The sequence below is a fragment of the Punica granatum genome, unplaced genomic scaffold (assembly GCF_007655135.1).
Source record: "Punica granatum isolate Tunisia-2019 unplaced genomic scaffold, ASM765513v2 Contig00028, whole genome shotgun sequence".
Classification (NCBI taxonomy): Eukaryota; Viridiplantae; Streptophyta; class Magnoliopsida; order Myrtales; family Lythraceae; genus Punica; species Punica granatum.
In genome coordinates, this window is record NW_022204046.1 from 16,735 (window position 1) to 34,285 (window position 17,551).

General features: G+C 37.9%; 1 protein-coding gene across 1 annotated transcript; it reads left to right on the forward strand.

The window, feature by feature from the left end:
- Window positions 1-8,838: 8,838 nt before the first annotated feature.
- On the forward strand, window positions 8,839-10,343 carry LOC116189855 (leucine-rich repeat extensin-like protein 3). Its single transcript, XM_031519592.1, has 2 exons — window positions 8,839-9,650; window positions 10,089-10,343. The coding sequence occupies exon 1, from the start codon at window positions 8,911-8,913 to the stop codon at window positions 9,625-9,627; it is 717 nt and encodes a 238-aa protein (XP_031375452.1). The 5' UTR covers window positions 8,839-8,910; the 3' UTR covers window positions 9,628-9,650; window positions 10,089-10,343.
- Window positions 10,344-17,551: the final 7,208 nt, after the last annotated feature.

Below are 17,551 nucleotides of genomic sequence, written 5' to 3' on the forward strand. Positions count from 1 at the left end.
CCGTTCTATCAACGCGATTACCGGAAATTTATCAATTCATGCACTTTGCTTAGAGCCGAGTGATTTATTTAGCTGAATTATACGTCCCTTGCCCCGTATGTGAAATTCTTTTAGTGATTACTATCTTACACCTTGGGTACTATGGTTTGTGAAGCAATTTGTGACACAAAGACCAAGGTAGTTCCTGGAAGGCAAATAATGCCCAGTCAATGATGGCCAATGCGCTCTTGGACCCTCGTGGGTCCGAGGCAGTCGTCGATACACAAATACATGCACACTATTTAAAACTGACGCGTTTGACTTACGATTTATCATCCTATCAATGTCAAACGAAAAATACGGTTGCATGCAATCATATATCAACCACGATCATAACACATATTCTACGAAGTCGACGCCGCCATGATCACGAGAAACGCATGTAAACACGCAAGATTGCAGAAGCACAATATTTTAATGGAATCGATAAAATGGCGTTGACTCATGGAAGCGAAAAATAACATGAACACACATAGCGACGCCACATACGCATAATGAGCCTGACAAAAACGTATTAAAAGAACATACATACTGTCGGTCGGGGACTCAAATGAGACGGGTTGGAAGCTCTTATTATTTTGTTATTTGATTTTTTTAAAGAAATTATCCAAGGACTGAATTGAATAATTTAAAAAGATTTGGGACCAATTTGAAAATTCGGCTAAAGCTCTGAGGACTGATTTGGAACAGCTCAAAAAGTCAGGGATTGCTTTGAAAATGTCAAATTCGGCCAGGGACCAATCTGGATTCATTAAGAAAGTCAGGGACTGAGCTGAACATCAGTGAAAAGTTCCCTAGACTGATCTGAATTTTCTGGAAAGTTCAGTGGCTGAACTGAAGATGCTGAAAATGGCCCAGGACTATGTTGAAACAGATCTTAAAGTTTGGGGCTGAACTGGAAACAGTGGAAAAACTGCAAGGACTGAACTGAAACAGATTGAAAACTTTGTGAAATCGAGTTTGAAAAGGTCCCGCTCATCATCACGGTTCGTAAGACTCACATTACCACCACTCATTCCCAGAATTATCACGCAATCACATCAATGGGGAGCCCTAGAAATGCCACTTAAATCGAGAAATCGTACCTTATCCTAGAAGATTCCTAGAATATATTAGCTTGGAAGATCCTTGACTACTGCGGACCGAGGCGGCCTTCACTTCGAGCCCCACCGACATCGGCCTATTGTCTTCTCGTCTCTTCGATTTTCGTCTCTCCACTCCAAGGCTCGAGGGGATATACAAATTGATACAGAAATGTGAACGGGTTCGAGAGTAAAATTAATGAAATGAGCTCCAAGACCACAATTCGAATCTGATTATGACCTTAACATCCCAATAACTTAACTCCATAACACCTGATTATGATACAGAAATGTGAGTTCCTCTTTTTTCATTGCCTTTGGTTTGAATGTTGATAATTCGTGTCTTAATCTTCGGGATCAACTATGTGTGCCGTAAAATTCTATACTTTGCCCTCGCCATTTTTGTTAGAGTTCTGAAGTCCTAGTCGGGAGCCTTACTAATGTCCTGTCCTGGAGCTGGTGGACCAAAATGGGGTGCTTACAGCTCCCAATTAAGCTTTTTTCCAACGGCGCCTTTTGGTGCACACGATTTCCCATATGGTTAGCGACATACAAATTTGGTAAGGTTACGCAATTGAAGCTAGGTGAACTGAGGGACCAGCACTGGGATTGACTTTGTTTGAAGACTGTAAGTCTACTGGAATCCAATCAACGAACCCTCAGTTCCTCGGGATGCATCATCGGGTTAGCTTAGCTTTAGCAGAGTTTGAATGCATTTGCACTTATAGTCTAGTCAAAATCGCTTTCGAGTAATGCTGGACAGATCGGTTACTGCTATGATGCTGCCATTTTGCTCCCAAAGTTCCATTAAAACACCTTCCAATTATTTCACATACACACATGCCATTTTGCTCCCAAAGTTCCATTAAAACACCTTCCAATCATTCCACATTCATTCCCTTCCATACATACTATTCCCACCCAAGCATAGCCTAATCTCGGCCATACCATCATGTTCTCGGCTTCATTCCAGTCATCGCCATACCAACTTCAAAATCGGGATGCATGATGTAAACCAACTCGAGCACGAATTTGACTTTAAAAAGGATTGGGCTTAAAATGGATTTTGTGAAATAAGAACGAATCAACACGAAATGGAATCCATGTATATTCAGCCTTAAAGGACAAGATTGGCTAAGCACATTAAATCAGTTTAATCGATCCACTCAAGCTTAAAATCAGCAAACAAAATGATGTTGTGATCTTGTATGCCCAAGTGGAAGTGTTGAATGCCATTTTTAATTTGAACCTCACATGAACCGGATTAATCACGTAAGGTCGGTCTTAAAATCGGGATTTAATTTATCACGGGATTGGGCCTAAACCATTTAAGAGACGTGATATTGTGACTTAACATGAGAATAAGGTCAAAACTCGAAGATTTGAGTAGGACTAGAGTCAGGGAAATGGTTATCTAGCCACCACCGACCCAGCCGGATCCTTGGGACTCAAGTAGGGCACTCGGCGGGTCAGGCCCGCTGTGGTGGCCCGACACCCAATGTGGGTTGGTTTAGCCCGTTGGGCCTAGTTGGGTCTGCCAGACCAATTAAGGCCCATTAGGCTTGTCTAAGCCTCCGTCCCCCTTTTAAAATTAAAATTGGACTCAAACGATTTATCATCGATAAAAACATTTTATGTCACAAATTTTATAATTAAGAATTGATTTTGTGGTCTTGGATCTCTTTCATGATGAGCATGAGATGATATCGACCCACACATATTAGCCTTGGGATATCTTACTTCATTATGTCAAATTTTGATGTGTTTGAGTGACATAAGTCGGGAACATGGAAAAAGATGAGTGAATTTTCATGTATCGGAGCCGGTAGCCAATTGAGAGCTTGAGAGTTCATTTCATTGTATTTTGATCAATAATTGCCTGGGTCTAGCATGTGTGAGGTCATGAGCGATGCGAGAATTGAGTTGATCGGATGAATTTGATCACATGAGGTGACCCTCTTCAAATAAACTGGTTAGTTGTAGGTTAATTCATTCGACTTTTAACCAAAAAAATAAATAAAAAGAATAATGTAATTTAGGATGCATATTTAATTGCCTTATGATAGATTTCAAGTCATGACAAATCAAAAAAGACGCATCATTGAATTTATTAACGGATTTGCACGAACAATTGATAGGATTTATTATTAGAAAATCACAAAAAAAAGAGAAAAAAAAAAGACAAAAAGTGAGTAGGCTTGTCATGCATCTGGGTCACTCCTATATGATGAGATTCATCTCTTCAATTCAAGTCTCTCGTATTTTTGGCATCGATTTACATGTGAGATGTGCGAAGCCTTAAATAGCTCGACAGATAAAACCAGCAAACTCCCTTGACAAGTTGAGTACCAATCCTTGGTCGATCAAGGAAACTCGGTCGCAACAGGACCCCGGAACCTAGATTTCTGTTTTCGCAGACCATGACCTTTAACAACCTAGGAGGTATCGTATCATGCACCCTAGACTTGGGTATCTCTCCGACCGTAGGTTCTCAAACCTTAAATTGGAAGGCGATGACTCCCATCCATTCGCGTGCTCATTTACGCACGCCATTGATGTCAATGTGTCGTGGCCGGATATGGGTCCGCACACACACATATATATATACACATGTATGTTTACGAAAAAAGGCCAATAACATAAATTTTTCCAATTACAAGGCAAACGACATAAGTTGGGTATGGATCTACACGTTAACAACGGGATTTATAGGTAATATGTATAAATATATTGGTCTATATAACTTGATTGGTTCAAATAGTTCGATGCTTGTTCCTATTAAGTAAAGTCTCGAGTTCGAATTTTGTGAATAGAAAAAATTCACGTTATGAGAGTTTTACCCCTTAATGGACCGACTCGGTTTGACTGGATTAGTCAAGGCCCAATTGGACTTTCGAATATTAGATTTTTCAACGAAAAAAAATACTATAGTTTTCTTTTTTTGAGCGGATAAGTAAAAGGTAATAGGTTTATAATGAGCCTTATTGTACTTTTGTGAATAAAGGAGGGTTTAAGATGTCTTTTTATAAGTTACCCTTCATAATCAAAATATCGAATTACATTAGGATACTTTGTCTGCATAGTTCGATTCTCGCATTAAATATGCATTTGTATTTAATTTACATTCCATTTAGGCCGCAACAATACCATAGTTACTTAGCTTTTACATTTTTTTTGGATAATTGGATGGGATGGGTTATGGAGGGATGGAGGGATGGGGTGAGGTGGGTTATGGACGGGTGGGATGGGGTGGTTTATGAGGAGATTCTCTTAATCCTTCATAATTCATGTTTGGATAGCATTAAGAAAGGATGCGGTGGAATAATATAAGCATATTATTTTACCATTATACAAATAATGCATGAACAAAGATAAACATTAGATTTTATAATATTTACTAGGTATATATATGTACATGTGTTTGTCCGTATGGGGTAAATGTGTACTGAATATATATATGTATGAGAACCAAAGTAGATAGAGGTGGACAAATAATAGATATAGAAAAAAATAGGGTAAATTACAAAAAAAAACCCAAGTTTTGTAAAATGTCTCAATTTTGTCCTAAATTTTGTTTTGTAACAGAAAAAACCATAAGTTTTTAAAATGTCTCAAAAATGACCTCCGTTATAACTTCCGTCAATTTTTGCCATTGATGGCGGGTCCCTTTAACAGTCCACGTAGGTCACACGTAGGCAAAAATTGACGGAAGTTATAACGGATGTCATTTTTGAGACATTTTAGAAAACTTATGGTTTTTTTTGTTACAAAACAAAATTTATGACAAAACTGAGACTTTTTACAAAATTTGGGTTTTTTTTTGTAATTTGCCCAAAAAAATATAATAGAGTTAAACGATATATACATATATATAACAGAGGTGTGTATATATAAAAGAAAATGATTTATAATATCTATATATGTATATATACATCTCGGTGCATATATATGGGCGAGCAAAGGTAATATAATTAGAGAGGGCATTATTGAAATTTTGTGAAAAGATGAGCGCTAAAAATGACTTTTGACAACTTATTCCTTCATAACACCCCAAATTGGTAGAATATGGATCTTTGGTGGGTTATGAAGGATTAAGTAATCCCATCATAACCCTCTATCTTTTAATTGCAAAACATGGATTGTTTTCATCCCTCCATAAACCCCCATAACTCTCAATCCAAGCAAGATGTAAGAGTGCACATCATTTGGAGCTGTCTAGATTGCATTTTAGGCATTCTCCGTAAGTTCTTGTTTGTGTTGTTCTGTTCCGGTCTGGATTACCCTCTTTATTGTCTGTTTTCTCTGTTTTATCTGCTTTGAGCTAGATTTGGATGAAATCTTCCTCGATATGGGTTAACCATGTACACGACTTGAATTGGGGAGCGATCCATGGTTTCAGCACTTGTTTTGAGTGGAAAAGTGGAGAAGAACCTATTAAGACGAGCAGAACCTTTGAAAGGAGATCTTTGATCTTTGACCAACAAGTAAAACTCTACAATGATTGTTGCTTGATCCCTATGTGATTCAAGGTCCTGAAGGGCCTTGTACTCTGGTGCTAAAAGTGCTAAAATTTTCCAAGATTTGGAAGTTTAGCCAGTTTGATACCGATTATCTGTGTGTGTGTGTGTGTGTGTATATATACATGCTACCTAAGTAGGACTAATATTTAAAAAGCAGTCTTTGTAATAAAAACAGGCAAGATGAAAATCAAGCAATCTGATGAATGCCAAACTCATTAAAATCAGAATGAGTTCACAAACTTAAAGTAAAGGCTGAGATGAGAACCGGGAGGCCGCTCGTGCTTTGATCATAGGGTTGTGTTATTGTGTGATTGACTACAAATTGAGAATGAGAGTATAGTGTAGTGGCACATATTTTGATTTGGAAATTAGAATATTTTAGATTCAGTTCCTGCATCAGTGGGGTTTCATTTACTCTGTTACTTTGTTTTTGGGATACAATACTAAATGAGGCCAAAATGTTTCGTACTTCTTCTCTTTCAAAATAAAACGTTTATTTTTTGTAAAATATTTGTTAAAATATTTAAATGAGGCCTTTCGAATGTTTTAATAGTTGTAAATTCAAATTTCAGAAATTAAGGCCTAAATTCTGTCACTTAGAAGAAAAAAAAATTAAGAGAAAACTCAAAGTGATGGAAATAAATATTTCAATTATCTGCTCCCATCAAGAAATAGAAGTGACTAATCCTAAGACAAAGGGTCGAGAAACTCAACGCCACTATTCCACTATTCTTGAACAAGTTGGAGACGGGCCTTCGTTTCGCACTATTACGGATACGAAAATAATGGAAAAAATTGGATTCGATTGTCAACTACTCCTATCGGAAATAGATGGATTCGAGCAATAGCACATGGTTTCATAAAACCGTACGATTTTCCCGATCTAAATCAAGCAGGTTTTACATGAAGAAGATTTGGCTCAAATGCTAATTTGAGTAGTCTCTTTTATTTAACATTGAATTTTGGAAATGTCCTTATCTTTTCTCTTTTTTTTCCCCCATAATAAGACCATAGAATGAGAAATACCCTTATTTTTTTCTGTGACATGCAAGGTTACACCGATTACAAAATGCTTTTAATGAATATTGAACCCCTTCATCAAGTAAAATTAGTAGACCACTCAGGGCCTCTTATATTGTGATCATGGTCTAATTAGAAACATTGAGAATTCAATTTAAGATTAACGCGGAGAAATAGTAGCTTTCATATCATATGAAATATTAATTAGTACATTCTTTCGAAAAATTTAAATCATTTAGTATCAATCGAGAGTTCTTAATTGTTACATATAAATAGTTTTATCATTAATTTTAGTTATATTATATATATATATATATTGTTTATTACGCAAACTATAATATCTATAAATGTATATATACATCTCGGCTCATATATATGAGCGAGCAAAGGTAATATAATTAGAGAGGGCATTATTGAAATTTTGTGAAAAAATTAGGGCTAAAAATGACTTTTAAGGACTTATTCCTTCATAACACCCAAAATTAATAGAATGAAAATATGGATCTTTGGTGGGTTATGGAGGATTAAGTAATCCCATCATAACCCATCATAACCCTATATCTTTTAATTGCAAAACATGGATTGTTTTAATCCCTCCATAAACCCCCATAACTCTCTATCCAAGCAAGATGTAAGAGTGCACATAAATATCAAAGTGATGGAAATAAATATTTCAATTATCTGCTCCCATCAAGAAATAGAAGTGACTAATCCTAAGACAAAGGGTCGAGAAACTCAACGCCACTATTCCACTATTCTTGAACAAGTTAGAGACGGGACTTCATTTCGCACTATTACGGATACGAAAATAATGGAAAAAATTGGATTCGATTGTCAACTGCTCCTATCGGAAATAGACGGATTCGAGCCATAGCACATGGTTTCATAAAACCGTACGATTTTCTCGATCTAAATCAAGCAGGTTTTACATGAAGAAGATTTGGCTCGAATGCTTATTTGAGTAGTCTCTTTTATTTAACATTGAATTTTGGAAATGTCCTTATCTTTTCTCTATTTTTTCCCCCCATAATAAGACCATAGCATGAGAAATAACCTTATTTTTTTCTGTGACATGCAAGGTTATACCGATTACAAAATGCTTTTAATGAATATTGAACCCCTTCATCAAGTAAAACTAGTAGACCACTCAGGGCCTCTTATATTGTGATCATGATCTAATTAGAAACATTGAGAATTCAATTTAAGATTAACGCGGAGAAATATTAGCTTTCATAGTATATGAAATATTAATTAGTACATTCTTTCGAAAAATTTAAATCATTTAGTATCAATCGAGAGTTCTTAATTGTCACATATAAATAGTTTTATCATTAATTTTTGTTATATTATATATATATATATATATTGTTTATTACGCAAACTATCACGATAAAAAAAAAACAAAAAAGATTTCCAGGTCCTCGGGATCGCGCGGAATAATACTCTAGTTAAAATAGAATGCTGAAAAGGACGAGGGAGTTTGTAAACATTGAAGGATAAGACGTGGCAAAGCGATAGAGCTCCGTTTTATATTTTTGATGATGTGGCAGTGTGAGAATACAACTCGAGACTTTGATCCTAAACTGTTGTTGTGGTGTTAAGCAGCATGGCTTTTGATCGCATAAGGAAAAGAAACATTCATGTTTTTTAGCCAAAAATTTTCTTAATGTGATTTTTCACGTGTTATATGTGCTCATTAAGCTGGGAAAGCTTTAATTATAATTTAATCTGAACTGAAGCAATATATTATATGACAGAACTGGGGTGACGACTGAGTAAAGAAAGAGTATATGAAGTATGTTCTTCAAGTTTTTCGATTACAATCCTATGTTTTGCACTTACGGAGATAAGTTAATTCTCAGTCGAGGTGAGTATAGCTACACGAGATACTCCCTTCTCACATACGGAGTTTCACTCCTCAGGCAAGTTTGGCAACTAACATCCGGTAGGAAACGAAAAGATGAAACGAACCAGTTAATTTGGTCTCCTACCCAAAAAAATACTGTTATATGTTGAATTTTCATGACCATTATAATGAGCATGCCATCATAGTTAGGTATTACAGTACGAATTGCCGCTTATAGTTAAGAATCCCCATTTTCAACATCATTTAGTACAACTTTAAACCCATTTTACGACGACTCTTTTACCACAGTACAATCAAGCCAAAAATCTATATAAAGAGGGCAGGAACCGAATGAGAAATGCATCAAGGCAAAGGGAAACAACCTAATTAAGGAAGCAAAAAGATGGGGTCTTCCATGGCCAGTATAATGGCCACTGTGCTTGTGGTGGCAACGTTCTTCCTTATCCAGCCGTCCCAAACTGCTGCAGCTAACACGGAAGGATTCCCTTTCTTTCCTCTCCCTAAGTTACCCTTTCCTTTCCCCAGGAGATCACCGCCTCCTCCACCACCCCGAGCGGTCTGTACCTGTCCACCTCCTCCACCGGTGCAGTCTCCACCCCCACCGCCTCCACCTATGCTATCTCCACCCCCACCTTCTCCTCCACCACCGCCTCCCCCAGTTACGTCTCCACCCCCGCCATCTCCCCAACCGCCTCCTCCCCCAGTTACATCTCCACCCCCACCTTCTCCTCCACCGCCGCCTCCCCCAGTTAAGTCTCCACCCCCGCCACCACCCCCAGTTAAGCCTCCTCCCCCAGTGACATCTCCACCCCCGCCTTCTCCTCCACCACCGCCTCCCCCAGTTACGTCTCCACCCCCGCCGTCTCCCCGACCGCCTCCTCCCCCAGTGATGTCTCCACCACCGCCTCCCCCAGTTAAGTCTCCGCCCCCGCCGCCACCCCCAGTTTGGTCCCCACCCCCGCCATCTCCTCCACCGCCACCCCCAGTGCGGTCTCCACCACCACCTCCACCACGAGGGCGGTCTCCACCACCACCTCCACCACGAGGCAGTAGACCACCCGTGAGGCCGCCTCCGCCTCGGCGAGGAGGGAGGATATAGCCTCCATGCTCTCACACAGCTCGGTGAGCAGCCAGAGTGTCTATGACTATTTTCATGCAAGATTACTTGACCTCACCATGCTATACAAATTTTGCGCCCATGCATGCTCAAGAACCGAGTAAGGCTTACGTATATAATTTAGTCACAATGGCTGCCTACCTAATTTGGTCTCACTCAGTGTCAGGTTTACATAATTGTCACATCTATATATATAACAAAACGCATGAAGGCAGCAACTTTGTTCAAATAACAGATCTCCGCATCGTATAGCATATATGCTTGCAACATATTTCTGTTCTTTTGTTAGTTTGCCTTGATATATATATATATATATATATATATATATATGTGAACGGTGTGATACATATATAATAATCAATATGTATATTTCCCTATGTCGACCACTTTGGACAGTGTGAACTAATGGATCTCATTTATTCGCTTTTGATTTTGTTTTGCAGGAAAGGTGACGAATAATATGAAGAAATAAATGAGGAGATCTTTGAAGACCTCATCTAATAATTAATGCGGTGAATTAGAAAGCGATCGCGAGTGTATCCTATTTACTCTCTGTACTTATCGCAATAAAGGGGAATAAAAAGTAAATCTCATGTTTTGTGATAATTGTAAGACAGATCGGACTGCGGATATAAGAGGGAGGTACTCCATGTCTCTAATAACGAAGAAATAGAACATCTTATCATCTCTTAAGAATATTTCTTAGTTTTGCCTTTCCTTTCGCATCTACATATGAGCTATTACTGCAATTGTGACGGCTGTGGTACATAGTTACGTGTATTTTTTTTTATGTGCACTGCCCAATATTTGACAAGTTTGACCAGTGACTAATTTAGGTACAAGCTGTCCAATCATGAATTTTCTCCATTCACAAAACTCGAATAATATAGATTTGAAATCTATATATGTAACAAACCTAAAAATGGTAGAAAGTTCAAATTTTATTTTAGATTTGAAAACTGTTTGCTTTTTTATTTTTTCCCGAAAAAAATAGTTACAAAGATTTCAAATCTATGAATCACTCATGTAAGTATTTCTCATTATTAATAGGGAATAAGTGTTGAATCATCTAAACCAACACATATTAATCATGATTTTGTGTTTAGATGGATTAATATTTCTGTTACAATAATGAAATATTGGAAATAAATATGGGATCTAGATCGAATAACAATTGTTAAAAACTCACGCTCAAATAGTTGTATGTAAATGCTGGCTTCCAAAATCATAACCTTTGATGTCCTCCGATCCATGAGACAATTAATAATTTCAAGATAATTACACTCCTATCGAAGTATCGTCCAATTGATTTGGAGAGATATCATTTTTCTTAGTCGATATGAACGATTTTTTGTAATTTATTGATGTCCTTGGCATAATTCATTTGGTTTTGACTAAATTTTATTTACGCATAACGTGTAAATTTGTTTAGATTAGTTGCAAATTCAATTGTGTCCGCTTGACGCGTGGGTCATCAACTAGTTTCCGTAAAAAAGGCAATGCATGAGCCTAGTAAAAAAAAGGAAAAACATGGGATACGTACTAAATGAGGCCAGAACCTTTACTACATTTTCTCTTTCAGGCCAAAAATTTAATTTTATATTAATATGGCCGTAGCGTTTGTTAAAGTATTTGAATGGGGTTTTTCTCACTATTTTTGAAATATTTTTCTAAATTTTAGAAATTAAATTTAAATTCTGAACTTAAGAAAGACGAATTAAAAAAAAAAAAAAACTAGCAGAGACTGGGGGGTTGGAGCTGTCGTTGGCGGCCATCACGCCCCATCCCGGCCCCCACCCCCTTAGAAGTCGAGATCTCTTTACGGCTTCCTTCCTCATCCGAAGAATCTCGATGGTGTTGCCATGGAGGATGCCATATGAGCCGCCATCATTATCTTTATCCAGACAGGTTCCCATAAGAGCCAAACAGACAATAGTAATAACAGACCCAACATACAGCTCGAGAAGAACATCTCACTGGTCGAACCCATGAGGAAGTGAAGGGAATGAAATTATCATAATGATTCTTTGTCTGTTCAATGTTGATCTATTCAATGTAAGATGCTTGGGGAAGAAGAGGAATTGATTTGCAGGGGACAGAGGCGTAGGGTTTTCTGATTTCTTCAATTTAATAATAAATTCTCTCACATACTTTTTCTTAACCATTATTACAATTAATTTTTTAATATTATATTCTCTTAACTATTCATTATTTTTCTCTCAATTTAATAACTAATCATTATTTTTTTAATCTTCTTCAATTTAATAATAAATTCTCTCGTATATTTTTTCTTTACCATTATTACAACCAATTTTTTAATAATAAATTCTTCCAACTACTTTTGTTTTCATCCCTTGGTATTAAGTAGAATCATCATCTACTCCGTTACCAAACACCACCTTAATTTATATAAGGAATTTAACTAAGTGAAAAGCCGCATGTTGAGCGGGAAAGATTTTTAATATTTTTAAAATCACAACAAGTGATCGCAATTCTTCCAAAGAATAAAATTTTTCAAATCAACAACACAACAGGAGCAAAGCAACTATTTAAATGTTTGATAATCAGCAATGTCAACTCATGGCAGTTAAAGATGATCGCAATAGCATAGAAAAACAATTAAATCCTAATTCGATGGAACGACCATATGAATAAATTTGATGGAATTAAAGGGAAAACTTGATCAATCCTTGTGAAACGACCAAATTAATATAGGATATGGCGTTCGTGCTGCATAAATATGCAAACAATATACACCTCTATATATATATAAAGTTAGGAAAGGTCATAGAAATTATTTCCCTAATAAATAAATATGAAAATTTCCAATCCATCCATCAAAATATTCTACTACCATTATACATAGATATTCTATTATATATATATAGAAACTATATATATATATATATATACATATTCTATTATATATATATAGAAACTATATATATATTACATATTCTGAAACGGGATATATATATATATGTAAATAAATATAGAATCTATATTTATACTAATATATATTCTACTATTATTTATTATATGCGATAATATGGATGCATGCGATAATATGGATGCCAAGCAGTGTTTTAAACTACATAATTTTCGAACATATTTGGAGAATGTACCTTTCATGTGCATCTTCTTCGAAGATGATTTCAATATCCAATATATATATTGAATTTCCTATTCAACTTCCACTATATATTTCATTATATATACTTAATCTCCTATTGAATTTCCACGGCATCTATAACATCCACTATATATTGAATTTTCTATCCTATCATATATTTAATTATATCACTCTATATGTATAGCTAGCGATATAGAAGTTGCACATATTTCTTTAATAAAAAAATAAAAATGCTTCCTTATATGTAAACAATGACATAGCAACGGGATAGAGCTCCCTTTTATATTTTTGATAATGTGGCGATATGAGAATTTAACTCGAGAATTTGTTATTATATATATATATATATATATCTAACTAATTACAAGAAAAAGAAATCAAATTTATTATATTTTCCCTAGATAGAGTCACTGTCACGGTTGTAACTTGTATATGTAAAGAGTGAAAAAAGGAAGCCTGGGCCTTCTTAGAAGAACTAATGACAAAATATTTATTTAATAAATTTTGCCCCTACCAGCGTGGGTTGGTTCAAGCGGTCCGGCGCTTATTCCGCTTAAGCAAGGTCTCGAGTTCGAGTTTTTGCGAATGCAGAAAATCCACGCTGTGAGAGCTTTACCTCTTAGTGGCCGACCTGCCTCTACTGGATTAGTCGGAGCCTAATTAGGTTTTTGGATACCATGGTTCCAAAAAGTTTTTTTTTTCAGTAGGCGCTGAAAATAAATTTTGCCCCTAGTAAAGGTTATATCTAGTACGTGTGTATATATATATATATATATTGTAATCACCTGGACCGTCTTGGCCAAGGTTCGGTAAAAAGCAAGGATATAATTTGAAGTAGTGATTAGCTGGGAGGGAGTCTGGCCAAAGGAACTCTAGGGAAATTTTCGTCATCCTATCGGAGTCAAGTCAACACGAAACTTGAAACTCTCTAGCCTTATTGTTTACATTGTAGGCTTCGGTTTGATTTCATGCAGCACATCTGGATCATCACGAATTATGAGATATATAAATTCAAAGATGAGAAAGAGGTACAAAGCTTGAGCAAAAAAATCTGAGTTGAGCAATAACGTTAAATTGGAATAGTTCAACGAGCGAAACTCCAATCAGTAAACCATAAACACCATAATGTTCCTGTACGGACCCGAATTTGCTCTCGTCGAGACCCGCATGTGTACACTATCGCACGGCTTGGGAGTGTCCACCTTCCTGTGGGGAAGCGTGACGGACATGCGTGAGAACGAGTTGCCACTTGCCATTGTACGACCCGAAGGTCGAGGGCCGGCAAATTACCTGGGCCTGGTGGTACAGGGTACACCTAGTTGCTAAGGCATTGGTCTTGAGGAACCGAAAGTTCTAGATCCGAGAGTTCTATTACGTGCGGGCATATATCCCGTACGCCCTTTCGGTACTCTATTTGTCTAGGGTTTGCCGTTTCATTTCATTTACCGCGTGAATTAGGTTGCACACTCCTCACTCGTTTTGACAACGTAACTTCGATGAAACACTCAGACCATCTGCTCACCAACCGGGGTCCTTACAACGACTAAATGAAAATACAAAAGATGTCTTTACAATGTGCTCTCAAATAAATACAAAATACATACGCAATACAATACATGGACGCGGTCAATTTGCATTAGGCCAAATATTCCACTCGTGCTCACCGCGTGATTTTGAATGATCGAAACTAAGGTTAAGGCAATGCAGGCTCAGAGAGCCGGGGGTCGGGTCCAACCGAACCGACGGATAGCAGAAGAGTCGTTTGACTCCCGTGATAGCCATAGGGTCGGTCGAGCTCTCGGGTCATGTACGGCCACGACTTACCTACCCGATCCGAGTCGTCTTCCAAATAGACACTACTAGGAGCAAGGTAGTAAGTCGAAGCAAGACCCAATTCCACGCTCGGGTTGCGCGCACTCAGTGTGTGTGGGGCATTGGACCCCGTGATTGAGGGTTTAATGGCATTGGACCTCGTGCATGACGTATTCTACGGGTTCGAGCCCGAACCGCGATTAAACAATGAGCAATAGACGAAAACATACGAAAGTAGATGCAAACAGATGAAAACTGACAAAAGCAAACAAAAGCAGACAAATGCAAACAAGTGGTGTATTAAGCCAAGTTTACGTGATTAATCCAATTATGAACCGAGATTACATAGCAAACAATGTCCTAGCCTAAACGGACGAAAGAACATGTTTGTGTACGGTGCTAATTCGACTAAAGATGTGTGGGTCTGTTTTAGATTGTTCTGTATGGTGACAATGCGGTTTAATACAAATTAGGCCAAGAGCGTGTGTTTTCACCTGAAAATTCAAAGCCATCCCTTTCTACCTATTTGCCCGTGTTTGATTAGGCCGAGTGCACAATTAGTCGAATTATGCATTTTCTGACAGAAGAACCCGTTCTATCAACGCGATTACCGGAAATTTATCAATTCATGCACTTTGCTTAGAGCCGAGTGATTTATTTAGCTGAATTATACGTCCCTTGCCCCGTATGTGAAATTCTTTTAGTGATTACTATCTTACACCTTGGGTACTATGGGTTTGTGAAGCAATTTGTGACACGAAGACCAAGGTAGTTCCTGGAAGGCAAATAATGCCCAGTCAATGATGGCCAATGCGCTCTTGGACCCTCGTGGGTCCGAGGCAGTCGTCGATACACAAATACATGCACACTATTTAAAACTGACGCGTTTGACTTACGATTTATCATCCTATCAATGTCAAACGAAAAATACGATTGCATGCAATCATATATCAACCACGATCATAACACGTATTCTACGAAGTCGACGCCGCCATGATCACGAGAAACGCATGTAAACACGCAAGATTGCAGAAGCACAATATTTTAATGGAATCGATAAAATGGCGTTGACTCATGGAAGCGAAAAATAACATGAACACACATAGCGACGCCACATACGCATAATGAGCCTGACAAAAACGTATTAAAAGAACATACATACTGTCGGTCGGGGACTCAAATGAGACGGGTTGGAAGCTCTTATTATTTTGTTATTTGATTTTTTTAAAGAAATTATCCAAGGACTGAATTGAATAATTTAAAAAGATCTGGGACCAATTTGAAAATTCGGCTAAAGCTCTGAGGACTGATTTGGAACAGCTCAAAAAGTCAGGGATTGCTTTGAAAATGTCAAATTCGGCCAGGGACCAATCTGGATTCATTAAGAAAGTCAGGGACTGAGCTGAACATCAGTGAAAAGTTCCCTAGACTGATCTGAATTTTCTGGAAAGTTCAGTGGCTGAACTGAAGATGCTGAAAATGGCCCAGGACTATGTTGAAACAGATCTTAAAGTTTGGGGCTGAACTGGAAACAGTGGAAAAACTGCAAGGACTGAACTGAAACAGATTGAAAACTTTGTGAAATCGAGTTTGAAAAGGTCCCGCTCATCATCACGGTTCGTAAGACTCACATTACCACTCATTCCCAGAATTATCACGCAATCACATCAATGGGGAGCCCTAGAAATGCCACTTAAATCGAGAAATCGTACCTTATCCTAGAAGATTCCTAGAATATATTAGCTTGGAAGATCCTTGACTACTGCGGACCGAGGCGGCCTTCACTTCGAGCCCCACCGACATCGGCCTATTGTCTTCTCGTCTCTTCGATTTTCGTCTCTCCACTCCAAGGCTCGAGGGGATATACAAATAAAAAAACAAACACTGGGGAATCAGGGCAAAGGCAAATATTCGAGTCATGAACGGGTTCGAGAGTAAAATTAATGAAATGAGCTCCAAGACCACAATTCGAATCTGATTATGACCTTAACATCCCAATAACTTAACTCCATAACACCTGGGATTAGCATGAAGCGTTAAGAGAATTGATCTCGAGACATCTAAGCACAACAACAACTCATCCAATGACTCGAAGGTTGTTAAAACGAGTCTCTAAGGCCTTTAATCTCTAGAGGCCAACAAGCAAAAATAAATATTATGAATCGATTGCCAGGGATTCATAACGACGAGACATGGACCTCTAAATGCCTCTATACCCAATTCTAGCCTAAGTCATATAGTTGAGGCAAGGGATAATCGACAAAACAAGCATGATAAGTCGATCTTGAAGTTCAACTATCAAATGGTCGTCCCAAGTCATTCACTATTCACACATCTAGGCAAAACCAACTCAACATTAGTTCAGTTTAACTGTTTATTCAAATTCGACCACAACTTACCAAAATGCTTTGAATATGCCCCAAATCCATTGAAAAATCGTGCAATAATTCAGCTCATTGCTTGAACACCAACTCAAACAGTGGAAATCAAGTAATATCAACACGAATGGGTAGAAGAATCAATGGCCAGCTCAACCCTATCCATGCTTACAACCGCGAACAACAGACTTCCGATAAAACGTCTCAAAATCAACCTATACTCATCACTCAACTAGAACCGGGCATGAACAATCAAACTTCGAGACCGAAAAGACCTCACCATATCTACGTTGAGCTGAGACTTACGGAGGAACGGTAGATACTGCTTGCGGTGGACATCGAGACCACCATAGTCGCTTTTGGAGAGGAAGGGGCGGCCTCTAGTTGCAAAAGGGAGAATCACAGGCGAGGAGGTGGGCTCAGGGTCAGTCAATGGGGCTTCACTGACCAGCGGGAGCCAGTGTGATTTTTCATGTTGATAATGGTCGCAGAGCCGAGAGTTGAGGAAACTCTAAGTTTCCTCTGTGTCTTTCGTGAAGGAGGACAAGATCTGCGAATTGAAAGAAAAGGAAAGCACAAACGG